Below are 26,569 nucleotides of genomic sequence, written 5' to 3'. Positions count from 1 at the left end.
AACTTTGCTGTGTATTTTAAAGGAATAGCAATTTGTTCATAGTGAATTTATGATTTCATGTGCAATCATTTTATTCCACTTTGTTATGGAAATGCTTGTTTTATTGCATAAATTAATTAAATAAATTTAAATTTGAAAAATGACAGTTTATTAAATGCCAAGGTTTGCTATGAGGGTATACTCATGAATTTTTATTGAGTCCTGGGTAAATAAAAGAGATCATTGATGATAAGATCATGAGATGCATCAGTCTTTAAAAGTAAGTGTTCTAACTTCATTCCTCTCAAGGACTCTCTGCCATGTTTAATAGTTTGTTTCTACTCTAGCATCAAAGTCACCCAGAATTATGAGCTTGTTCTCTTTTATGATGATGAGGGTCTCTAGATCGTCATAAAATTTTTCTTTGATCTTATCAAGGTTTGTTATAGTGGGAGCATACACATTGATGGTTGTGTGGTGCTTTCCTGAAAGGGGCAATCACATTGTCATGAGATCACTACTTTTTGTAGGTATACAACCTGTTGACTAGGTTAGTTTTGACTTAAAAACCTACACTAGCTTCATGGCACTCGCTATCACTGCAGCCACTCCAGAAAAATGTATATCCAGCTGCGACTTTAGTAAGTTAGCCTTCCTTTGCCAGCCTTGTTTCAGTCAGGGCTGTTATTTGGATATAATACCTTCTGAGTTCTCTTGTAACAAGAGCTGTTTGTCTTTCAGGTCCACTGGATTTTGTATTGTCCATAAATGTGTACATATTCCTTGTACTGCTGGTGAGTGGAACTATGTTCAAAAAAATTGTGTACATTGTTTTGTGTTTGATTGTAGGGTGTGATGCCTCCCTGCTGTGGCAAGCAGATCAGGATTGAGTGAAGCAGACAATTTTTAGGGCACCTTTTTTATCCCCTTCCTCACTCCAGGAGGTGAGCATTGCAGTCCTTAAAAAATGACTGCTCTGACACCCAAGGGGCCGCTGAATTCTACTATTGCAGCAGTCCAGTGAGAAGAGGACCCTATGGCCTGGGTCACCTGGGTGAAGGGTTGGGACTAAATCTCCCAGTGCATCTGCACCTGCTGCTTTGTCACTTGCCTGTCAGCACAGGTAAAAATGGTAAAATGGTATAGAGAATATCTTTTGAATTGTGCATAAATTGGAGTCATGAGACAGAATTGCTCTGAGTCATTGGCTTATTTTCTCTTCCAGAGTCATCAGAGTCCATTGGTAAGACAAAAGTCAAGAGGACTGGCAATGGCTTGGGATACAGTGGATGACCTTGGCATCTTTGATGTCCAACCTAATTCTAAAAGCTCTTTAGCACCTGCTTCAGCCACCTTCATGGCTGTTGGAACAAATTGTTTTCATCTACTCATTACACCAGGGAAATCTTCAAATGCTTGGGTAGATACTCCTTTAACGCATTAATGGATTTGAGACCCCTTGGTTTCCCTCAACCTGATTTAAAAACCTGCTGGTCAAAATGGTTTGTCAGGGTGTGGCTGTTGCACATGCTACAGCTTCTTGGAATCACAGGGAAGAATTGAGTGAGTCAGGTGGACACCAAAGGTGGAATGCAGCCCTGAAAATTGCTTGGCAGCCCTCACACCAGAGGTACTAGTCTTCCCTGAATGCCCTATACCTCTTTTTGTTTGTATTTGCATGCCCAAGGTTTAGTACTGTGCCTAGAACATTATAAGTACTTAATAAATGCTTGTTGAGTGAGTGATTGTCCTACTACTTAGATTCTTCCATGAAGCTATGGTCTCTTTGGTACACTTACTATCCCCACTGGTACAATTCCACCTTTTTCTGTTGTTCACACAAGATCTGCTATCTACCATTTCCATGTCATTCCATAAATCCTTCATTGATCAGTACCTGAGGCACTGGATCTTTTATTTCTTTCTTTTTTATGTACTTTGGGAGTACTAGTGCACTATTTGGATCATTCATCCTTTCTCTTTCCTTTTTACCACCTATTCTAGTCATACATCCTTGATACTAGTTTTATAAAATTTCTTTGCACAAGTTATCATTGGTAACTCTGCAGACTACTCACATCTGCCAGGCACCATTCAATCATCACTTGTCATGATGAGATTTCAGAGATAATAATGTTCCATTATTCGTAGTCAATTAACACAATTGGAAAAATACTAGTGTCACTAAAGGCTTCTGTTATGATGTCATTTAAAAAACCAAGAAATGTCCTTAATACAACCAAGCCCTTCCATTCAATTGTGATCCCCAGTTTGTTTATCTTTTACAATCACTAACCATTAGAATGTGGGTTCCTTAAGGACAGAGACCTCATTTTTGTGATTCTTTTTATCCCCAGTTTTTAGCATTGAACTTGACATTGATAAGAAAAAATGTGGATACACATTTTTCTGGAGTGACTACCGTGATAGCAAGTGCCATGAAGCTAGTGTAGATTTTGCAGTCAGAACTAATCTAGTCAACAGGTTGGATACCTACAAAAAAAGTAGTGATCTCATGACAATGTGATTGCCCCTGGAAAGCACCACAGCACCATCATCAGTGTGTATGCTCTTACTATTACATGTAATAAGTATATGTTATTTATTGATTAATCAAAGATATCTTTCTATCTATCTATCTATCCATTATTTGAACCCTCCTGTCTCAGACTGAATGTCAGTAGTAACTGTTTCTCTTTTGACCAGCAACCCTGAGGGCCTTCCTCTCCCAGTTTGATTTTTTTATTATTATTAAAGGGGTCCATCCCAGGATTCACTTCTTAAAGGGGCCTATTCACTGAATGGGAGTTACCTCACTCAAAGTGAGCACTTGAAAAAACCTTAGCTTAAAAGGGCCAGGGTCACCCACTGCATCCTGGGCCATCTGCAGTCATCCTGATCAATATCTGGCCACTGAAACTGGTGACTTCGTTGATATCATGGTCCTCTTCAAGAATGAAGGACAAACCACATACAAATATCCATCCATCCATCTATCCGTCCATCCATCCATCCATCCATCCATCCATCCATCCATCCATCCATCCATCCATCCATCCATCCATCTATCTATCTATCTATCTATCTATCTATCTATCTATCTATCTATCTATCTATCTATCTATCTATCTATCTATCTAACTAATAACTCAAGAGGTTGCCCATTCAGCTGCATGTCATCATTTGGGCAATAAATCTTTTTCATTCACCTAATTTTTTTTTCTTCACTATAATCCTACTCTGAAACCTTCTCATGTAATGGTAGTGACCATGGTCCTTAAAAACTAGATCATAAGTTCCAGAAGGATTTACCTAACTTTAAAAATGGACCTAATGATGATTGTGATATTGTATGTCAATTGCCAATTGTCCAAATACCAGCCTACCTAAGTAAATTTGGAGAGAGTCATCACCAGGTTGGTTACAGAGTGATAATTTTTTGAGGGGTGGGGAAAGAGGGACACAGCAGTCATCACAGATGACCTGTTAATATATAGGGGGTTTGTGATGTGTTGGTAGAGTACTTACACCAACAAAATTGTAGATCTCTGAAGTACTGAAGAATTTTCTTTCCTCTCCACATCCCCCACCTCTAGTACATGGTGGTTGGACTAGTCTTTTCCACATTACTATAAAGTTTAAGAAATTTTTTCTTCTTTTTTTCTTCCATTTTTATTAGTGATCTAGGGCACATTGCAATTAGAACAATGGACTCCAGAAACAGAAAATTTCAGTTCACAGACAGAAACATTCAGAAAACCTCACTATCAGTAGGGAATCCTTCTTTTCCTTATGTTTCTCTCAGGACATCTTCCAGCACATTAGTGAATACCTTAGGTTAGCTTAGCTTCTTGTCTTATATCTCTTAAAATCTGGCCTCAAACACTTACCATCTGTGTGACCCTGAGCAAGCCACTTAGCCCTGTTTGCTCAGTTTTCTCATCTGTAAAATGATCCAGAAAAGGAAATGGCAAACCACTCCAGTCTCTTTGCTAAGAAAACCACAAATGGAGTCCCAAAGTCAGACTCACTGAAATGATTGAAGATTAATTATTATTATTTTCATTTTGTCACAAGTTTTAAAAACCTTCTACTAAGTTATTAAAGCATAGGATGACAGATTTAGAAGAGGAAGGGACCTCAGAATCTTTCTATTTTACCTCTATCATTTAACTTATGGGGATACTGAGGCTTATAGAGATTAAATTGTTTTCCCAAATTACATGAATAGGGTCAGAGCTGGAATTTGAAACTTAATTCTCTAACTCCAAATCTAGCATTCTTTACATGCTACCATTTTCTAGAGGAGTTTCAACCTGTGTGGTAGGAATATCATCTATCAGCATCTTTGTCACATAAGCTAGGTTAGTTTTTCCTTAAAGAGCAAAAAATTATCCATGGAATTTGAGTGAAATGGGGGAGCAAGACTCTATCCCTTAACATTTATTAAGTGCTTACTATACACCAAATACTATGCTATGCTCTGATGATACAAATATAGTCCAAATACAAATATTGAAAAGCCCGACCCCAAGAAGCTTACATCCTAATGGAGGAAGAAAACATATAGAAGAAAGCTGAAAACAAAGAAGTAGTGGTAGGCAGGAGTCAAAGCTATCCAGGGCATAGAAAGTTTGGATGGAGTGCAAATTGGAGAGGAATGAGACATGACTGAGCACCCTTCTTAATTGGAGGATCTAGAAAGAACCATCCAATCAGAGGGACAGACTACAGGGTTAGAGGATGTTTCTGCATGTGAATTGCAGGGCTGGAGTAAGCTTCCATGATGAAGAGGTTTCAGGGGCATTGTAGAGAAATCTGGAGTGCATCTTAGAGAAGAATGAGAATGACTTTTGGGTCACCTGGAGTATGAAAAAGTTAGACCTCAAAAAATCAGTGCTCCCTCAGAGGAAAGATATCCCGTTGTTGGGTGAATCAACCCTTGCTTTTGACCAAAATCATTTATAGGGGAACTGAGTCCATCTGACTTGGCACTGTATCTCTACTGAATATAACTTCCAGTCTACCCTTCTAAATGATTGAACAACAACAAATACACACGGATGATCAGTAGTTAGCGGTATGTAGCCCAAGGATAAAGTCCAGTTTTAAATACAAAGTAAGAACTGGGAGATACTACTTTTTTATGTGTGACTTTTTGAAATTTACTTTAGTATATTTGTGTCTTCCCATCTGTAAAATGAGGCTAATTACATTTTTCTCATAAAAATTAAGTAGTGATTTGGGTGAACAATTTCCAAATTAACAACATGTTCCTGCAGAGAGAGGACAACAAGATCTGATTCCTAATGGCCTTGCCAGTCACCAACCTTTGCCTCCTATTTCACATTTAAACAAGACTCTTTTCATGGTGAAGAACCTAGGATACGTTCCACTTTCTGAACTCAGAAATCTTTAACTAAGGAAGTCTCTTAATGACTAGTCACCATGGAATTTTGTACCTTTATCTCTCCCTATACCTGCTCATCCCTTCTCATCTTTTAGGAACTGATAGAATTTGGTTTTTCCCCTAAAGGGGGGAAATAATTTGTCTTCAAAAAGTCATAAATTTCTTTTGAGAAATTCTGGAGCTTTAAATAGAAGTGATCTTTTTTATAATGTGAAAAGTAAGGTGTTTTATTTGTTTGTTTTTTACACTGAGGCAATATGGGGTAATAGAAAGTACACCTGATTTCTAGTCAGGAGAGAGCTGTATTTGAATTCTGCCTCAGATTCACTAACTAGGTAGATTGCTGTAGGCAATCTACCTCTGTTTTCTAAGCCTCAATTCTCTCATTTGTAAAATGAAGATAATTCCTGAAGCCTAGACTTCATAAGGATCAAATGAGGTAAAACAAGTAAAAACTTTGTGAACATTAAATAGTTTATAAAAGGTCAATTGTAAGTGGAGATTTGAAGAAAATTATCAGGAAAATCGATGAAAAGCTATTTATAGTAAGTTAGTTGGTGCAGATGTGTTGGACCTGAAGTCAGCTATATGACCCTGAATGAGTCATTTACCCTATTTCTTCAACTGTAAAATGGGGGAAATAATAAATACTAATACGAATAATAACAATCTGCCTCCCAGGTTGTTGAAAAGATAAAATAAGATACTATTTATGAAATCCATGGCTCAAAACCTATTAACGTAAGGCTCACCTCATTGGTAAATATGGATTTCTCCATGCCTGCATGAGGAATAGAATTAGGAAGAACTAAAGAGAGGGGAGATCTTGATTTGGCTTCCTTTCAAAAGAGAATATACATCGTTCCAGATTCTCTTCAAAAGAGATCCCTAAAGTGAGAGAAAGACTCTGGGAAGAAGCTGACATGTAGAGCAGCCAGCACCTTGATCACAATTTCCCCTTGGGATGAGATGTGGGCTCAATCTCTCTTTCTATCTCTGACTCTCTGTCCTTTGAACTGAGATATCTCTATGAGAGTGGAAGAATTCATTCATATCGTGTATAATTTAGTTTATTCTCATCTTACATTTTCTCTGATTTCTGTTTGCTATTGACTTGGATAAATATTTGCTCTTGGGTATTTGTGATACTTGCGGAACTGGCATTTGGTGGAGAGTCAAACCTTGGGTATATAATGTAAGCATGTTTTCCTTGTGAAGAGATAGCAATCAGGTGCTCAGCTTGAGCCTGTAAATTATTTCCCCTAGATTAACTAATTAATTAACTGTATATATGTATATGCATGCATATATATGTATATGTATACATATGTGTGTATATATGTATATATACACACATACACACACATATGGTGGGGCTGATGTAATTCTAGTTTAGTACCTATTTTCTGAGGAGAACAGAATGTCCAGACTCTGGTGCTGATCTCCTGTTCCCTTTCTGGTCAGAAGCAAAGTTTCTTTTGGAGGAATGTGGGCCGAGGAGACACTAGAGATATCTACACTGCCTCCCTACAAACAGCAGCTGGACAGACTCATGTGGACACCTATGACCTGTTTGGTAGGTAACACACACACACACACACACACACACATACGCACTCCTTACAATTTGCCTTCTTTAAAATGCTATATAAATGCTAGCTACTATTATTCAAGGGAAATGAAGCTTTATTGACCCAAATACAACAGGTTAGTTTTCTACACGATCAAATTAGTCAGAAAAGTGTCAAGTCCTTTATTTTCTCTGCATAGATAAAATTATTTGCTTTAGCTATTAAGAAACCAGCTTCCCATGCAGCACAGAGGAAAAGCAATAGGAAGGAAGGAAATAAACAGATGTGCCAGATATTGTTGAAAATATTTACCAACATCTCATTTTATCCACATATCAACCTTGGGAGGTAGGAAGGTGTTGTGGTCCTTGTTTTACAGTTCAGGAAAAGGGGACACACAGAGTTTAAGTGACTCATTCAATGACATCTAATGAGTGTCTGAGGTCAAATTTGAATTCAGATCTTAACTCCAGGCCCAGCATTCTATCCACCGAGCTACCTAGTTTCTAGTAGAGTAGGATTCAGGGAGCTATAACCTTCAGTTCTAATCCTGTCTAGGCCACTAACTAGTTTTTAATCTTGATCCTTGAGCCTGAACTTTTTCATTTATAAAATTAGTAGGTGGTCTAGTAGGGGTTGCAAGGTAGTGCAGTGGATAAAAAACCAGTTCAGGAGTCAGGAGGACCTGAGTTCAAATCTTACCGCAGGCACTTGATACTCACTAGCTGTGTGATCTTGGGCAAGTCACTTAACTCTAATTGCCTCATCCTGGGTCATCTCCAGTCATCCTGATGAATATCTGGTCACTGGATTCAGATGGCTCTGGAGGAGAAGTAAGGCTGGTGACCTGCACAGCCCTCCCTCACTCAAAACAAAGTCAAGTACAAGTCATATCATTATTTCTCTGATGGCATGGTCTTCTTCGGCAACAAAGGATGAGCACACACAGGTAGTTTAGTCCAACTAAGAGAAAGCTCATGGTTTTATTTTTCTTTCATCAGTTTCCTTTCCTGGCTCATCATCTTTCCTCCTCCTATGCCTCTAAACTTTAAAGCTGCATATGTCCTCAGAGGCTATCTAGTCTAACCCCCTCATTTTAAAGATACAAAAACTCAGGATGAAGAAAATCAATTGACTTGTTTATCAAGATCACATAGGAGGTGACAGAAATGGGGTTTAAATAAATCATCTAACCAGAGCCTACCACTTCCTCCCTAGCTGAAATTATGTTTTTAAGTCTTCAAATTCATCCCTTTCCCTTTATTTTCTCTGTACTCTCTTAACTTTCTATACTCTCTTTATTCTGGTGATTTCTACCTCTGCTCAATTTTCCCCCCAAGTATATTCTATCTTCAACTTCTATTCAGAGTTTATACCTGAATTTTCTACTACCTTTTTAATGTCTCTGTATGTATGTCCCACTACTAGCTCAAACTCTACATGTTCAAACCCGTACTCATTTCTTCTTGAAACCTACAAATATTTAATTCACCTCTGAGCTCATAAGCCAGACCTTCCCACCTCCATAGGGCCTAACAGGTTGTATACTACTGGCATGGCCTTAAAACCTATGATTGGATCTACCCTATGGGGTGGTTTATGGAGAAGTGTTAACAGGTACACACTTTAATTTATTCATACTTCAAAACTTTTAAGATAAAGGTTTGGAAGGATACAGATTTTATTTTACCCATCCTTGTGCAATGTAAAATGGAGAGTTACAGAAATTACAAACATTTTAGGTTGCAAGCAGTCATCTCCAATCCTAAAGGTCCTTTGGCTGCTTGGCTTTATTTAGCAATTGTAATCAGGGCTTAATTTTACATTACATTATGTCTTAGGAGTGAGTCAATAAGAATTTATTAAGTGAATACTACGTACCAAGTGCTGTGCTAAGTTTTAGGGTTGCAAAAAAAAAGCCTGTCTTTGCTCTTAAGGAGCTCACAGTCTGAAGTCTGAATGGAGGAAATACCATGAAAAAGAACTATGTACAAACAAGATAAAGATGAGATAAATTGGAGATAATCAACAGAAAATGTGAAGTATTATAACACTGGACTTTTTCTGGAATAGATTGACAAACTCAGTTGTTTCTTAAGGGGTCTAGGGAATAGGATCAGGCTAGATTCAAAGTCTCACATTTTGAACTCTATCCTTGAGACTGTATCGCTGCTCTAGCCTTCAGAAGTGTAAAGATAAGTGATTTACTTTTGTTTGTTTGTCCATGGGTTATTTATAATTCCTATTGGGTCCAGTGCTTTGTAATGTTATGAATTTTATAGTACTGAGAGTTTAGTTAGTGGACATTTTAAAGTACTACCCTTTGGCTGACACATACTACGCGGGCAATTTTCCAATGGTTCTCCATATGAACCTCAATTCTAAAAATTTTGTGACTTAGCAATCTTAATATTCTCTTATCTGTGGTCATCTTCCCAACCACACCAGCACAATGGGAAACTGCCACAACATGGCTGAAGCCACGGTTTCCAGATGTTATTAAAAGTACTGAGCTGCTGTGGAACTGGTGTTAGGGTAGCCTGATGTTCTTGTACAGCATGCTCTACTCTTTCGATTACTGAACCAAATAGCGGCTCTGTATCAGGTGAAAGGGGGTTAGCCTCAGAAGGATCCCTCGAGAGATCGAACAGCAAAGGTGGGTCATGGTGAGTTACACCCTTTCCAAAACATGGACAAACTCCTCTTCCATAGCAGGCACCAGAACCCTCTGGGTGGAATATTGGGGTCACATAATGTACTTTCCATACTGTACCACCTGAAAGAAGAATGCAGAGTTTGAAGGTGAAATTCAGAGGGCATTACTGATTCTATATTTTATTCTCCTCTGACTACTGACATTATTTGAACCACTTAAGATTTTCTTTCAAATTTCAATTCTTAAGAAGGTGAAGCACGTGAACAAGTTGGCATATGAATGTAATGGAATACTATTGTTCCATAAGAAATGATGAGCAGGCAGACTTCAGAAAAACCCAGAAAGATTTACATGAACTGATGCTGAGTGAAGTGAGGAGAACACTGTATACAGTAACAATGACATTGTGTCATAACTAACTTTGATAGACTCACCTCTTCTCAACAATGCAAGGATCTAAGATAATTCCAAAAGACTTATGAGGGAAAATGCTGTCCACATCCAGAGAAAGAACTACACAGTGTGAATGCAGATCAAAGCATATTATCTGTTCTTTTTGTTTGTTTGTTTCTTTTTTCTCATAGTTTCTGCCATTGATTCTAATTATTCTTTAAAACATGAGTAACGTAGAAAAATATGTTTAATATGATTGTATATATAGAGCCTATATCAGATTGCACACTCTCTTGCAGTAGGGGGAGGGGAAGAAAATTTAGAATTCAAAATCCTATGGAAGTGAATGTTTAAAGCTATAAGTTAATTAATTAATTAATAATGTAAAAGTAAAAGAAGGGAAAGTATGGTGGAGTTGAGAGTCATTCATAAATCCAGGAATTTTCTTTTTGTTCAGGCATTTCTGACTCTTTATGACCATTTTTGAGGTTCTATTGGCAGAGATACTACAATGGTTTACTATTTCCTTCTATAGTTCATTTTATAGATGAGGAGACTGAGGTAAACAGTGTTAAATGACTTACTAAGGTAACACAGCTAGTAAGTGTCTGAGGACAGATTTTTTTTTTAAATAATTAATTAATTTAGTGTTAGTTTACAACATTCAGTTCCACAAGCTTTTGAGTTTTAAATTTTTTCCCTTTCCTTGCCCTCCCTGATATAGACTCTACATATACATTCATATTAAACATATTTTCCTACTAGTCATGTTGCAAAGAAGAATTATGACCAGTGGAATGAACCACGAGAAAGAAGTAACAAAACAAAGCAAAAAAGAGAGAGAGAGAGCAAATAGTATGCTTCAATCTACATTCAGATTCCATAATTCTTTCTCTGAATGTGGATAGCATTTTCTATCATGAGCCTTTTGAAGTTGTCTTAGAACCTTGCTTGCATTGCTGAGAACAGCCAAGTCTATCAAAGTTAGCCAAAGTTAGCACAACGTGGCCATAACTGTGTACCATGTTCTCCTGGTTCTGCTCCCCTGAGGCCAGATTTGAACTTAGGAACATCAGCCTTCATGATTCCAGCTCAGGCACTTTTACCCCATTCACTTCACCACCTAGCTGCCCTAAATTCAGGAAAATCTGGGTTTAAATCACAACTCTGAGACATCCTCCCTGTATTACCTTGGGCAATTCACTTATCTTCTCAGTGCTCTAGGTCAATCTCAGACTATAAATTAAAGAGAAAAAGGTTAATCTGAATAAGTAGAAGGGGTTTCCTCATCTAGTAGTTCCCTATATCCATGAAATTATATGTCCAATGAAATAATCAGAATGGAAGGAATATCAGATTCTCCAGCTTTTTAAGTAAAATTTTTGCAAAAATTTTCTGAAACTCACTACTTCTACTGAATTTTTAGAGCCTCTTCTACTTACTATCCTTTTGATGCCACCGAACTGCATGCAAATATGATTCACAATAATGAAACATGAACTCATGATCTGATTGATGAACTTCTCCCCGAAGTAGAGGCATCAGGTCTCGGCCATCAATCACTCTGAGGGAACAGGGAAAACAAGACTAGGAGTGAGCAGCAAAATATGTTCAAACACTTCATCCAATCCAATGGAGCGGAATAGTAGGTAGAGTGCTGGGCTTGGAGTTAGGAAGACTTAAGTTAAAATCTCCCTTCTGACACTAACTAGCTAGGTGACCCTGACCATATTATCGAGCCGCTTGTTTCTTTCTCCTCCTCTGTAAAATGAGTGATTACATCTTGCCCAGGATGATACAGTTAGTAAGTATCAAGTATCTAAGCCTAGATTTGAAGTCAGGTCCTCCTGACTGGTGTTATATCTACTGTACCACCTCGCTGCCCCAGTGAATGCAATTTTTCACAAGTTAAAATTAGGACAACAAGCACTGATGTTTCTTTTGCAAATGATATGGAATGAATTATACATAAAGATCTCTTTACCTATCTTGGGGCACTTCACCCCTTCCCAAATGAGCCACTGTTGGGTAGATATCCATTAGGCTTGTAGGTTCGTCAATCTCACGACCTGCTGGTAAGACTCCAGGCCACCGCAGTATTCCTGGGACCCGAATGCCACCATCCCAGCCTCCCATGCCTTTGCCTCCTTAGTTTAATTTAATAAGACAAAATTCATGGTTAAAAAAATAGAAAAGTGACAATATTTATGAGCAAGATATCTTTCTTCTCTGTTTTAAGAGAAACTTTACCCCAATATTTGGTTTCATCTGGGGAAGAGGTAATAAAAATAACCTCTTTGGAGGATGAGAACTGAGTCAAACCAATCATTTTATGACAAATGGGAATTTCCATTGCTGATTCTCATGCTTTTTAATACTTAAAAATGCTTTTCTAAGTACCAAGATGAGTCGTTATTACTCTGACACCCTTATTAACTTGTTGATACCTTTCTCAGGATTATATCTGACATGCCTGTGCTTGTATCTGAGACAAATATGAGCTCATTTAAATTAAAGAATAGTGATTTGTGAAATTTTGGCTGTAATGGCTCTATGACCTATTGCCTTGAAGACCAAATACAAAATCTTCTGTGTGATTTTTGAAGCTCCTCATAACCTAGTCTCTTCCTACCTTTTTAGTGTTCCAACACATTATTCTCCTTCAAGTAATCTGTGATTCAGTGACTCTGAGCTCCTTGTAGTTCCTAGAACAAGATACTCCATCTCCCTACTCTGCAAACTTAAATTGACTGTTTCCAGTTCCTAGAATTCTCTTCCTCCTCTTCTCTGTCTCCTGCTTCCCGGTTTCCTTTAAGTCCCAACTAAAGTCTCAAATTCTGAAAAAAAGCCTTTTACTAATCCCCCAAATCCCAACTCAAATCTCAAATTCTGCAAAAAGTCTTTTATGGATCTCCCTTAATATTAGGGTGTTCCCTCTATGATTATCTCTGAATTATTTCACATAGTTGTTTGCAATGCTGTCTTGATCATAAGATGTGAACTCCTTCAGAGCATGGACTTTTTTTGTCTTTCTTTGTATCTTGATTACTTAACACAGTGCCTGTCATATAAGAGGTACTTAATAAATTCTTATTGACTTGACTAACTGCACACTTCCTTCCTTGTCGTTCTATGTTAATTTTTCACATAATTCAAACATTTCTCTACATTCTATTTGCCTTCTCTTCCTTCATTTTTTCTTTCACTTTTACTGCAATTGGCTCTTCTCTGTCTTCTTAGTACATTGGTGCATGTATCTGTCCCTGAATTTTTTCATACACAATGGGTATTCTATTATTTTATAATGCACTTGAGTTAGTGCTGGGAAGGAACCAAAACTCATAATTTTTCTTCCTTTGCCATCCTTTCTCTAACTCTTTAGGAATCACACTTTAACTTCCGTGTCTCAGGAGATCATCTCTTTTAAAATAATATATCAAAGTATAGAATTTTTAAGCTTTTGTTCTGATGTAGTGACTTTTGTATTAAGTTCTATGTCCTTCGTCTATTCAATGTACATAAAACACTCTAATGTAATCTTTGCTTCCACCGTCTAAAGGTAGAATAACAAATCAGAGAGCACCACGTTAGAATCCCTTGAACAAATTAAACAGATCAGGTTTCCTAAAATCTCCCCAAACAGGTTTTCCCCATTCAAATGAGGGAGCTGGGGAAATCTGAGCAGGGATTGCTTTCCCACAGAAACAAAAGTCTGAGAAGGAATTAATATGAGAAGACTTACCTTTATATATTCCATTCCAGCCACCATGCTGTTCACTTCCTATTTGAGATTCTAAAGACCCACCATGGTCAGAAGTAAAATAAACCAGTGTACTTTCGGTCAGACCTTCATTGTTCAAAGTCTCAAGAACTTCACCTAAGGAGAGGGATTATATTTGAGCTGGTTGGACAAAAAGAATATTATGCAGTAAGAAATTCAGTAGAAATGTAGTATTTAAAAAATACCATTTGGAAGTAATTTGTAGTTTTAAAGTCATTGAACTGACTACTCTCATAAATGAGTATTCCTGATTCCAAGTCTGTAACTTTTAGTTTCTTCTGACTTCTTTAGGAAAGCTACCTATCTGAGAACTGTGAGCTTTTTTAAAATTCAGAAATCAGTAAATAAAACTGCATCCTGAAATTAAATCAGATTGGTATAGGGAGGAAGAAAATCAATGAAGAAGGTAGAGTGCTATCATATTTCCTTTCCAGTTGTGAAATCATCTTTATGGACTCTATTAAAATTAAAATAAAATATTTCCTCTATCTCTCATTTTGTTTTAATTAAATGGTAGAATAATATTTCAATATTAATTAGATTTTCAGTTTGGGGCAGCTAGCTAGGTGGTGCACTGGCCAGAGTGTCAGGATGGAAGTCAGGAAGACTTGAGTTCAAATCTGGCCTCAGACACTAGCTGTGTGGCCCTAGGAAAGTCACTTCATCATTTTTGCCTTGGTTTCCTCATCTATAAAATCACCCAGAGAAGGAATGACAAACCACTTCAAGTACCTTTGCCAAGAAAAGTCCAAATGGGGTCACAGAGAGTCAGACATGACTGAACAACAACAAAATTTTAGGTTAAGCAAAGTGATGGCATATTGCCCTGTATTTCCTCTGGGCAATATTCTGTTTTTCCCTCTTTGTTTCACTGCAGAATGTCTAGAAAAAGGCTACATTCACTTTTCCAGTTCCCCTGAAATAGGGCTTCTATCTCCACAATTATGAAACTGCACCTTCATTAGTGGAGAGGGGATCAAAGTCCAGGACAGAGTCCTATTCCACAACTATATTATAAAAGAGGACCACCGACAGGTAGCAGAAGAACAGAGCCTCACACTAAATAACTAAGGTCTAGTGACTAGATCAGACCTGCACAACATACAGACCATGGGCCGTATGTTGTGCAGGCTGTTTTACATCCTCTACATTTTTTGTGGGCTGACTGAAATCCTTTGGTGGTCCGCAAATGGCCCACAGGCTACAGGTTATACAGGCCTGAACTAGACCTTATTTGAACGAGCTTTGAAAGAGAAATGTGCTTACTTTTTCACTCATCCATTTATTCATTCTATACAGATTTACTGACTGAGCACAAAGTTAAAGAATTCTAGAAGTCCCCTGAAGAGTGGGAAATAGATCATGGATATGCTTTATCTCAGGTGCATTTCAAAGATTTCTAAAAGCTAATTGCTTTTAAGTGGTTAAATAGAGTTAGGACAAAAGTCAGCTACTGACAGCAAGCATTGGTGGAGTGGGAAATACAATCAAAATGATGGTTCTAGCCAAGAGAGAAGAGCTTGCTGAATCCCTCCAGTGAACCCCTATAACCCTGAGGGAAATATGTAGCCAGGCTTGCTCTAGCACAGGGAAGACAGAACATGTTAGCTAAACCATCAAAAAACACAACATTTCTGGCCAGAAAGAGGATTATATATGAAACAATGAAATTATTACATATACCTTTAAACTTGTGCTACTAACTGGGCCATCTTCAGATGGCTAGATCTATATCTAGCCATTGCACATCCCTCCCTTACTTAAATACAATTCACTTATGTGTCATGACATCACCTTCCAGATGTCATGGTGCTCTTCTAGAATGAAGGACAAACAGCAAGTACTACCACTACTACTACGACTGCTACTTTACAAAGTAACATATGATATTTACATGTATTTACACCATCTACATCATATATTTACATAATTGTTATATTTTGTATTTCTATAAATTTATACATTATAACACAAATATTTACACACATATTAACATGTACTATTTACAGATATTAACATTTTATTTATATAAAATTACATGTGTATTAAATTTATTTACTTATATGTGTTTATATATGTAAAAATTTAAAATATAATTTCAACATTGCCCTGCTTGTCTGTATCCCCTTCTGAGATTCATTTAGCCTCTTATTCACGATTTAAATATTTCATTCTTTTTGCATCATTTTCCTTACATTCCCTGTTAATTTTCCCCATTAACTTTCCTTTCTCCAGTAAAAGTCTTCCTTTGCAACCAGTAAATTTAGTCAAGCAAAACAAATTTGCATTGTACTGGACATGTCAAAAAATTCAGTCTAATTCTATACTTCTCCCCCAAGAGAGTAATTTCCCCCAAATTAACTGTTTCCAATTCTAATTAACTCTATTACTTTTTCAGGCAAAAGATTTTCACAATTTTGTAATCAAATGACCTACGATCATTTCTGAATCTAAGACATCTTCCCTTTCTGGTAATGTCTTTCTTCCTAAATCCAATGTCTTTTCATCAGTTCTCATCCTTCTTGATTTGTCTTTAGCTTTTGTCACTACTGATCACTCCCCTCCTTCAGTATATTCCCCTTTTATTGGGTTTTCTGACATTGCTCTGTGGTTCTTCTGTTCCTACTTTTCTAACCACTCCTGCTCACTCTCTTTTTCAGGTTTATCATCCCAGTGCAGCCTACTATCTATGATCATGCCCCAGGACCCAGTACTGGGTTCTACCTTCTTTTGTCTTAAAATAATCTAGTTAATTTTCATTTATTCAACTACCATCTCTTATCCTTAATCTACATGTCTAACTCTCCCAAATTTTAGTTTTGCATTTCAAAGGGCCTGATGAATATCTCTACTTAGATATCCCATAGAAATTTCAAACTCAACATTTCTAAAACAGAGCTCATTATTGTCTTCTGTGAATTTCTTATATTTCTGTATAGGAAACCATTATTTCTTGTTTCTATCCTAGAAGTAATCCTCTACTCTTACTCTGACGCATCCATATATCCAGCTAGTTGATCCTACCTTCTCAATGTTGCTAATTTTTATCCATTCCTCTGCACTCATACCTCTGTCACTCCAATTAATTACTTTATCTTTTCTGCCTTGGACTATTACAGTGGCTTTGTAACTAACTGACTTTTCTGCTTTCAATCTTTCCCTTTTCCAATTAGTTTTCCAAATAGAGGTCAAAATGATATTCCTAAACAAAAGGTCTTGCTATGTCATTGCCTTGCTCAAGATGTTCTGTTTATGTCCTATGAATAAGGACAAAAAACAAAAACAAAAAACCTCCTCTGTCCAGCATTTCATACCCTTTGCGACATGGCTTTTAGCCCATCACTCAGGACTGATTTCACAAAGCTACCTTCCCCACCCACCAGTTCTTTTATTCTGCATGCAAATCATTTCATCTCTTATCTGATTTTGCATTGGCTATATCCATATTTGGAATGTTCTTTTTTTTAACCTTTTCTCATGCAGCCCCTAACTTTCTTCCAGGTATAGCTCATCCCACCTTCTTTCCTAATTCCCAGGGTATTATTTCCCTACTCCAAACCACTTTGCATAAATCTTTTTTACATATCAGTGAACATGTTGTAATGTTCTTGTGGGATATGTGCCTGAAGGCAGAGACTGTCTTGGTTTTGTATTTACAACCTCTGTGCCTAGTCTATACCAGGTGCATAATTACAATTCAAATGATTATTTGATTAAAAATTCTGATTATATTGTTATCTATTCATGTGACTGAATTAATGTGCTTGCATATTATCTGATTCTATTAATACACTAGCTATAGCTTGGTGACACAGTAGTTAGAACACTGGACTTGGAGTCAGTAGGACCTAAGTTCAAATCTCCCCTCAAACACTGTGTGACTCTGGCAAGTCACTTAACTTTACTTTGGCCTTGATTTTCTAATCTGCAAAATGTTCTGAAGATCAAATGAAATGACATATGCAAAATGCTTTGCAAACGTTAAGGTATGATGTAAATTTTAGTTGTTATTATAATAATTATTAAAGCTATTTATTCAGGAACATGTTTGAGCCAACTTGAACTAGTCGTTAAATTTTCAACGTGAGCATTTATACCTTAGAAATTTATAGCTTAGAAATTGCAAAGATGCCTCATGGAACCCACTCAAACCTTATATGCCCTGCGAAGAGTAAGTGTTCCTGAAAGTGGCAATCAACTCTGATTGGTTAATAATTAATGTGAAGAATGAATATTATAATGAGAGGTGGGCTTATTCTAACAAAGACTGAGGGACATGACCCTGCAGAGACATGTCTTACCCAGACTCCCCTGTTTAGGGTAATCTAGACAGAAGGGGGTTCACGTCTATTCAGACTTCACTAAAACACAATGGGCCAGATTTCACCAAGTCACCTAAACTAAAATTTAGATCTTCTGAAAGATCTAAACTTTCCCAATTGAGTGCATCCTGCCCAATATTTCATCTCATTATCAGCCCTGCACTTTAAAGGTTGTCTGAATATCCTACAGAAGTTGATTTCTAAATGAGGAAAAGGAAGACCTAACTTAACCTTAATTTAAGTTAACCTTAGTCTCAATTTAATAATTGTCCATTAATATTGGAGAGAAATAATAATTTCTCTCAGTTGATTAACTAGACGTAAGAAAAAGATGAAGAATATGTTCATAATTAACTTAAAAGTGTGTTATGAGTACTTGTGTGTTCATCTCTTGTTGCTGAAGAAGACCATGCCATCAGAGAAATGATGACATGACTTGCACTTGACTTTGTTTTGAGTGAGGGAGGGCTGTGCAGATCACCAGCCTCACTTCTCCTTCAGAGCCATCTGAATCCAGCGACCAGATATTCATCAGGGTGACTGGAGATGACCCAGGATGAGACAAGTGGGGTTAAGTGACTTGCCCAAGATCACACAGCTAGTGAGTGTCAAAGTGTCTGAGGTGAAATTTGAACTCAGGTCCTCCTGACTCCTGCACTGGTGCTTTATCCACTGTATCACCTAGCTGTCTCTGTGAATACATATATATATACATATATATATATATATATACATATATATATATATATATACACATACATACACACACACATACACACACATACATACATACATACATACATACATACATATATATCTATATACACAATCAGAAAGTCCATTGCATATGGGTTCTATAAGCTAGAAAATGTATCTCACAGCATGAAATGAGAAGAGAACTCGTTGACAGCTATAGCACATGTGCCCTGATCCTCCACATTTTAGCCACAGTCATATCCACTGGAATTACCAAGAAAAGAGAATATATTGATTTTCCACAGCACTTCTCTTCCACTTTTCCAAAAACATATAAGCCATGAGCCCACTGCCATGATTGTCTTTGCTCCAAGAGATAGATAGCCAAATGACTGTTCTTTCATTAATAAAATGCTAGCATTATTAAGAAAATTATTAATTACTCAGAAACTATGTCTCTTGAACTTTTTAGATGCTACAGTATCACATTAGGTGACTAGGTATCTCCTCAATATTGCATTCAAAATGTTCAAGACCATATCATGAAAACTCTGATGGATCTTGATGGATTTGCTAGAATAATTATAATACAAAGATAATAATGATCTTGATTTCATAATCTGAATATATACAAACATTTCAGAACTTTAAAAGTTTATGTATACATTTGGCATTATCAAATATTTAGTAGTTACTTGTATTTTCTTGAACCAATATACTCTTTCCATCCTTAATGCTGTTTTCCTAATGGATTCGTTGACTAGAGAGCAAAAATAATTTCTATTTGCAGATGTTTACTTACCTACCATCCAGTCCATTTCCTCTACGTTATCCCCATATAATCCATGATTGCTACTTTGAAGAAATTTTTCTGTAGTAACAAGTGGTGTGTGTACATGTAAGAAGGAAATAATGAGTAGGAAGGGCCCATGCTTGTTCCTAAAATTAAAAAACATTTTAAATATTTGTATACACACACATATACTTTAATTGTAAAAATGGGCTAAAGATGCAAAGATAACTACTGATTTTAATATTTATGTAGATATGCTCAAAATCAATTATTTATATGTGTTGCTTTGTTGTTGTTCAGTCATTGTTCAAATGTGTTTGATTTTTTGTGACACCATTTGGTGTTTTCTTGGCAAAGATACTGGAGTGGTTTGCCATTTCCTTCTCTAGTTCATTTTACAGATGAGGAAACTGAGGCAAATACGGTTAAGTGACTTGCCCAGGATCACATAGCTAGTAAGTGGCTGAGGCCATATTTGAACCTTCCTTACTCTAGGCCCAGCACTCTATCCGCTGCACTCTCTAGCTGTTCATGTGTTGCTTGGTATTCACCAAACAAGATTGGGTGAGGCAATGTGGAACAGTGGAAACACATTGACTTTGTAGTCAGAGGACTTGGTTTAAAATTCCTCCTGTTAAAATTTCTACCTTTCTTCAAACCCAACTTCTGAAGCTTTCTACCATGGACAAGTCTCTAAAGGACTCTATGGTAGAAATCTTGAGTCTATCAGCTTCTGTACATCAGTACAGTCAAACTCAAATAGGAAGACATCTCCATTGGCTTAAATTCCTTCATCTGTAAAATGAGTTAGTTGTATTAGATTGCCTCTAAGGGTTCCTTCCTCTGCTAGATCTCTGATCATATCAATTTGTGTGAAGATATGAGAACCAGTTAAATATATTTTAAATACTAAAACATGCTAATATTTTGAGTACTTATAAGAATGATTTAATTTCTGTTTCTATTTCATGATTTCATTTCTATTTTTTTATTATAAAATTTTCATTTCCTAGTATTTTCTTTTCATCTTAGAGAAAGGAAGAAATATGGACCTTTTGGTGTCTTTTGGTGTATTTGGCATATTTCCATTTCTTAAATATTTTTTAATACCTTGAATCTTGGCAGATAGAATAATATAGATAGTTAAACATTTTACAGTTGCTATCATCAAATGCTAGTGATTGTAAGCTATCAAAAGTTTGTGTTTATAATTAAAGCTACTGAGTTTCTGAGGCTAGATTTAAACTTGGTTTTTCCTCACTGAAGATAGATTTATTCCTAGTTCTACTGTATTAGAATATAGAAATAAATACTACTAGGTCTATGGTCCAAGGAGATTTTTTTTTTTTTAAAGAGGTGAAGATGCTAAACAAAATATTTATAGCAGCTCTTTTTGTGGTGGCAAAGAAACGGAAGCTGAGAGAGTTCCCATCAATTGGAAAATGGCTGAACAAACTGTGGTACGTGAATATAATAGAATACTGTCATGCTATGAAAAGTGGAGAAAGAAATATTTCCAATAAAATTTGGAAAGACTTGTATGTACTAATACGAAGTGAAGTGAACAGTGCCAGGAGTATGATTTATACTGTAAAATGAACAGTGTAAAAATGAAATATTTGGAAAGACTTCAGGACTCTGATCAACATAATTATCAGCCATGATTCTACGAGATTGATGAATTATGCCCACTGTCTGTAAGAGAGGTGATAGACTAACATACAAAAAGTAAGGCCCACATTTTTGGAGATAGTCAATGTGGAAATCTGTTTTGTTTGACTGTGCTTATCTGTTAAAAGGGATTTATTTCTCTTTTTCCTCCCCTAGGGAAGGAAGAAAGGAAATAAACATTTATTAAATGTCTACATGTGTCAGGCACTGTGCTAAATGGTTTTACAAGTATTATCTCATTTGGTCATCATATCAGTTGTAAGAGGTAAATGATTTTAAGGTTTGCATTTCACAATTGAGAAAACCAAGGCAAATGGAGATTCATTAACTCGCCCAAGTTTAGACAGCTACTGAGTTTCTGAGGCTAGATTTAAACTTGGTTTTTCCTCATTGAAGATAGATTTATTCCTAGTTCCAGTTAGCTGCCTGAGGGATGGGGCAAATAGGGGAAGAAAAAATTAGTGCTGGATAATTGAAAAAAGAATTTAATTAAAAAAAGAATTTAAGGATAGGTCATGGACCTGCACTTTAATGTTATAGGGAAAACTGCAATAAGGAAAAATATTTCTACTGAAGCATGTACCTTCTCTTCAATTAATAGTCTTGGAGTGTTACCTAGAGTACTGAAAGGTTTAGTGATAGCTGCTGATTCCACTTAGAAAGGATCTGACTAGAAGGATATGTCTTAAGTTAGGGCTTAAATAACAACAATCATCAAAGAAGACAGCAAAAACAAGAAGCAATTATACAGCACTTGAAAGCTTGCAGAGCACTTTGCAAATATTTCATCACTTTGTCTTTGAAACAGCCCTGGGAGGTAGGTCCAGTACCTTTGCCAAGAAAACCCCCAATTGGGTAACATCTCCGAAGTGTCAGACATGACTGACAATAACTAAACGAAAAGAAAAAAACAAAACTGTTTCTTGTTGGCACACAAGGTCCACATCTGTTGGCACTATTACTGTATGTTAACACAAGGACATACAACATGAATATAAATTCTATTCTATGTCATGATTAAATGTCTATTTGTCCCCTTTTCACTGAGCTTTCCTATTCCATTTTGGCTTTGGAATACCTTAAGCTTGATTTTCTTTCTGAACACCTAAAACTTGGACAGGAATCTTGGTTTCATAAGTACAAAGATTTACAGCTAAAGGGCTCTTAAATCTCATCTAGTCTGGCTCCCTTCTTTTTTTTTTTTTCAAAAAGTCCCCCAAAACAAAGGATCTTACATCACACAGACAGTAACCTTACCATACTGCACTGTTTCTAGAGGAGTAGTATGGTGTAGAAGGATGACTCAAAAATCATTTAGAAATTGCTTCAGCTAAATTGTAACCTATATCCTATGTATATACACACACACACACGCATATATACACGTATATGTAGACACATATATATTTATACACATGTATGTATATGTATATATACACACACATTTATTTATTTATTTGATAAAGAGCCAGGATATCTTTGTGGTGGAAATAGTATTTACTTCCTAAGACTATATGCATTATACTATTTTTCATGTACCTGGCTAAATGTTATAATATAGATACTTTGCTATGGTTATAACTTACCTTTCAATAAATGAAATTGCTTCTTTCAATATAAGGGAGGTAGTTCTTTTGGAGATCATTGGTTGTTCAGTAATAGTGTGGTTTCGCATCAGAAAACAATCCCCACACTTAATCAAGATATAAAGAAAGTGTTGGATGAGGAAAAGTAGGAAACCAACAATGGCAAAGCTTATGGTTATCTTCCACGGAACTGGCAATATGCCAGTTAACCTACCAATGGTAAATGTAAATATAGCCAGGACTATGATCTGAATATAAAAGTTAAGTCTCATCTCCAGTTTTACACGCTTCTCAGATAGTACTGAATATTCACAATCACCCATTAAGGAAAATGGCATTCCATAAAAAAAGTCAAAACCATGGTTCAATGGATGATGACAGTGGTCAGTTCTGGATTCACAATTGAGTCCCAAGTGCCATTTTCCTGAAAATTTAAAGTAAAATTATTAAAAACTGATTCCATTACTGTTTCTGAAAGACTTAGCCCTTCACAGCAATGCAAGGACCTAAAACTTTCCCAAAGGACTTTTGAGGCAAAATGCCATCCATATCTAGAGAAAGAACTACAGAACTGGAACACAGAATGAAGCAGACTATTTTTTCTCATGCTATGCTTTGTTTTGTTTTGAGTTTTCTCATGGTTTCTCCGATTTGTTTTAATTCTTCTATGCAACATGACTAATGTGAAAATAATAAAACATGTTTAGAACCCATGTAAGATTGCATGCTGTCTTGGAGAGGGAAAGGAGAAGGAGGGGGAAAAATTTTAAAACTTGTGGAAGTAATTGTTGAAAACTGAAAACAAATAAACTAATTAAATTTAAAAAATAATTCCATTATCACAACTGATACCTGCAATGGCTACTATTGTACACTGTAATTGTAGTCATCTTGTTTAACTTAAATTCCTTAATAAGAATGGAAGTTATCCTTGGATTCTTCAAAGTCTGACAGAAATAGAAAGGCAAAAAATAGTGAAAATGTTTTAAGCTATATATGTCCTATTTGGGGATCTTAGATTATTTCACAAATATTAATTAACTTTTGTTTTGCTAAGTTTGAAAAAAGTCCCTGAAATGATTTCTTTAACTGAACCACCATGGTTTTGGGAAGTCAGGTAAACTGTTAACATTGCTACGCTATCTACCTCCAATGAGAGAACTGATGAACTCTGAGTGTAGCTCTTTTCACTTTGTTTTTCTTGCCTTTTTCCTTTTTTACAACATGGCTAAAGTGGAAATATATTTTTCATGACTTCACATGTATAACTAATATCATATTCCTTGACCTCTCAATGAGTTTGAGAAAGTGCAGAAGAGAGAGAATTTGTAACTAAAAGTTTTTTAAAATGCAAAATAGGGGGGCAGAGCCAAGATGGTGGTATAGAAGTAGGGACCTGTTACAGCTCTCCCACTTAACCCCTCAAAAAAAGCTGTAAAAAATGACTCTAAACAAATTCTAGAGCAGCAGAAGCCACAAAATGACAGACTGAAGTGAATTCCCAGCTCAAGACAATCTGGAAGGTTGACAGTAGAGGTCTATCACACAAGGCTGGGAGAGGACCACAGTTCTGTGGATAGAGTTGGAGTAGGCCTTAGGGACTGAATAGCTGGTGGCTGCTGCAGTTCCCAGACTTCTCAACCCACTAACACCAAAGGCAGCTTCAAAGGTCAGTGGGAAGGATCTCTCACCTGGCTGAGAGGGGAGCATGGTCTGACTCTGACCCCAGCCCCAGACTCAGCTGCAGCCCCTGGCTCAGCCCCAACTCCAGCCTCAACCCCAGCCCTAGTCCCATGGTGGCAGCAGCCATTGCTGGAGTGGTGGCTGCTTCTGGAGCTCAACAAAGAGCTCAAAAGTCAAGTAATTGGCTAGGAAAATGCACAGATGGGGGAAAAGAAACAAACCATAAATTTTTACTTTCTTGGTGAAAAAGTATTTTCTTACATCCCTGGGGATAAGGAAGATCAAAACATACAAAACCACAAGAAGACAACAAAGTCAAAACTCCTGTATTCAAAGTCTCCATGAAAAATATGAATTGGTCTCACATCATGACAGAGACAAAAAAGGATTTTGAGAATCAAGTAAGAGAAGTAGAGGAAAAATTGGGAAGAGATAAGAGAGCGATGCAAGAAAATCATGAAAATAAGAGTCAACAGCTTGCTAAAGGAAACCTCCCAAAATGCTGAAGAAAATAACCCATTTAAAATTAGACTAACCCAAATGGCTAAAGAGGTCCAAAAAGTCAATGAAGAGAAGAATGCATTAAAAAACAAAATTGGCCAAATGGAAGAGGAGGCTCACAAACTCATTGAAGAAAATAATTCTTTCAAAATTAGAATGGAGGAAATGGAATCTAATGATGAAGAGAAATGAAGAAATTATAAAACAAAATAAAAAGAATGAAAAAATAGAAGACAATGTGAAGTATCTCATTGGAAAACCAGGTGATCTGAAAAATGGATCCAGGGGAGATAATTTAAAAATTATTGAACTACCTAAAAGCCATGATCAAAAAAAGAGCTTAGACACCATCTTTCAAGAAATTATCAAGGAAAACTGCCCTGACTTTCTAGAACCAGAGGTTAAAATAGAAATGGAAAGAATCCACCAATAACCTCCTGAAAGAGATCACAAAAGGAAAACTCCTAGGAATATTGTAACCAAATTCCAGAGTACCTAGGTCAAGGAGAAAATATTACAAGCAGCTAGAAAGAAACAATTCAAATATTGTAGAAACACAATCAGGATAACACAAGACTTAGCAGCTAAGGGATTGAAGGGTTTGTAACAACAAGCAAAGTAGGATCTTTGTTGTTTTTCTGGATTGAGTTTTAGCCAATCAGATATGTGCATGTGGGCTCTAGCCAATCAGATACATATATATAGGTTCTAGCCAATCAGATACTGGCCAGAACTGTATATAAAGAGAGAGCTGGTGTTGAGAAAGCAGAGGTGAAGAGAGCTAGAGTTGAAGTGGTAAGCCAGCATTGAGAAGAAGACAGCCAGGAGCAGACCTCTGAGGGCTGAGAGAGGAGATGTCTGATGGTGGAGATTTGCTGAAGGAGCCTCCGAACTTTGAAAGTGAATAGAGCTGTAGGGTAGAAGGATGGCCATGAGAAGGAAGCTTAACCTCTTTTGAGAGCTGTTAAAGTGAACTGAGCTATTATCACAGAGCCTCAGGACTTTGGAGGTGAATTGAGATGATGGTGTTAGTGGTATGTGTTAGTATTGTTGTCCCCCTGTTAAGTTTTGTTTTCCCAGAGGCAGAAGTTGTGGAGTGGATCAGTCCCCCTGAGCTGAGACACAGAGTAGGAGCTAAGGAACATGTATGCTCATAACAACAGCAACATCCTTAATCAATACATATATATGTTGGGGGTGTAAGCTCAGTTCCATGTGGACAGTCTCAGGCGGGTAAAGGTGAGAACTTCTAAATCTTAGAGTTCTCATGAGGCCCCCCAGGAAACAGCAGGGAATTGAGGAGTGAGATCTCGTGTATTTCCGCCTCTTCCCGTGAGAACGTGATGGGAGAGAGCATCCCCGCCCTCGAGACTGGCCCGGATCTGGGTACACCTATTGTTATCTAACAGGCACGGTATTCAGGTGCAAACTATACGGGAGGAGAGCTTAAGTAGGGTCAGGAAAGCCTGAAGGCGCTCTTAGCGCTGAGGGGCCCTTACAGGACAGAAGACCCCTTTTCCTCTCTTC

General features: G+C 36.9%; 1 protein-coding gene across 1 annotated transcript in view; it reads right to left on the bottom strand.

Moving 5' to 3' along the window:
* Window positions 1-8,623: 8,623 nt before the first annotated feature.
* Window positions 8,624-26,569, bottom strand: part of ARSL (arylsulfatase L) — a 34,836-nt gene continuing 16,890 nt past the window's right edge. Inside the window, exons 6-11 of the mRNA XM_072614473.1 lie at window positions 22,859-23,282; window positions 19,611-19,747; window positions 13,752-13,886; window positions 11,994-12,156; window positions 11,452-11,573; window positions 8,624-9,736 (exon numbers count right to left, since the gene is read on the bottom strand). Coding sequence (XP_072470574.1) covers window positions 9,378-9,736; window positions 11,452-11,573; window positions 11,994-12,156; window positions 13,752-13,886; window positions 19,611-19,747; window positions 22,859-23,282 — 1,340 coding nt within the window. The 3' untranslated portion in view covers window positions 8,624-9,377. The remainder of the gene's footprint in view (window positions 9,737-11,451; window positions 11,574-11,993; window positions 12,157-13,751; window positions 13,887-19,610; window positions 19,748-22,858; window positions 23,283-26,569) is intronic.

Source organism: Notamacropus eugenii, chromosome 5 (genome assembly GCF_028372415.1).
Source record: "Notamacropus eugenii isolate mMacEug1 chromosome 5, mMacEug1.pri_v2, whole genome shotgun sequence".
NCBI lineage: Eukaryota > Metazoa > Chordata > Mammalia > Diprotodontia > Macropodidae > Notamacropus > Notamacropus eugenii.
Note: the sequence above shows the minus strand (reverse complement) of the source record. Positions and strands in the feature narration are given on the sequence as shown.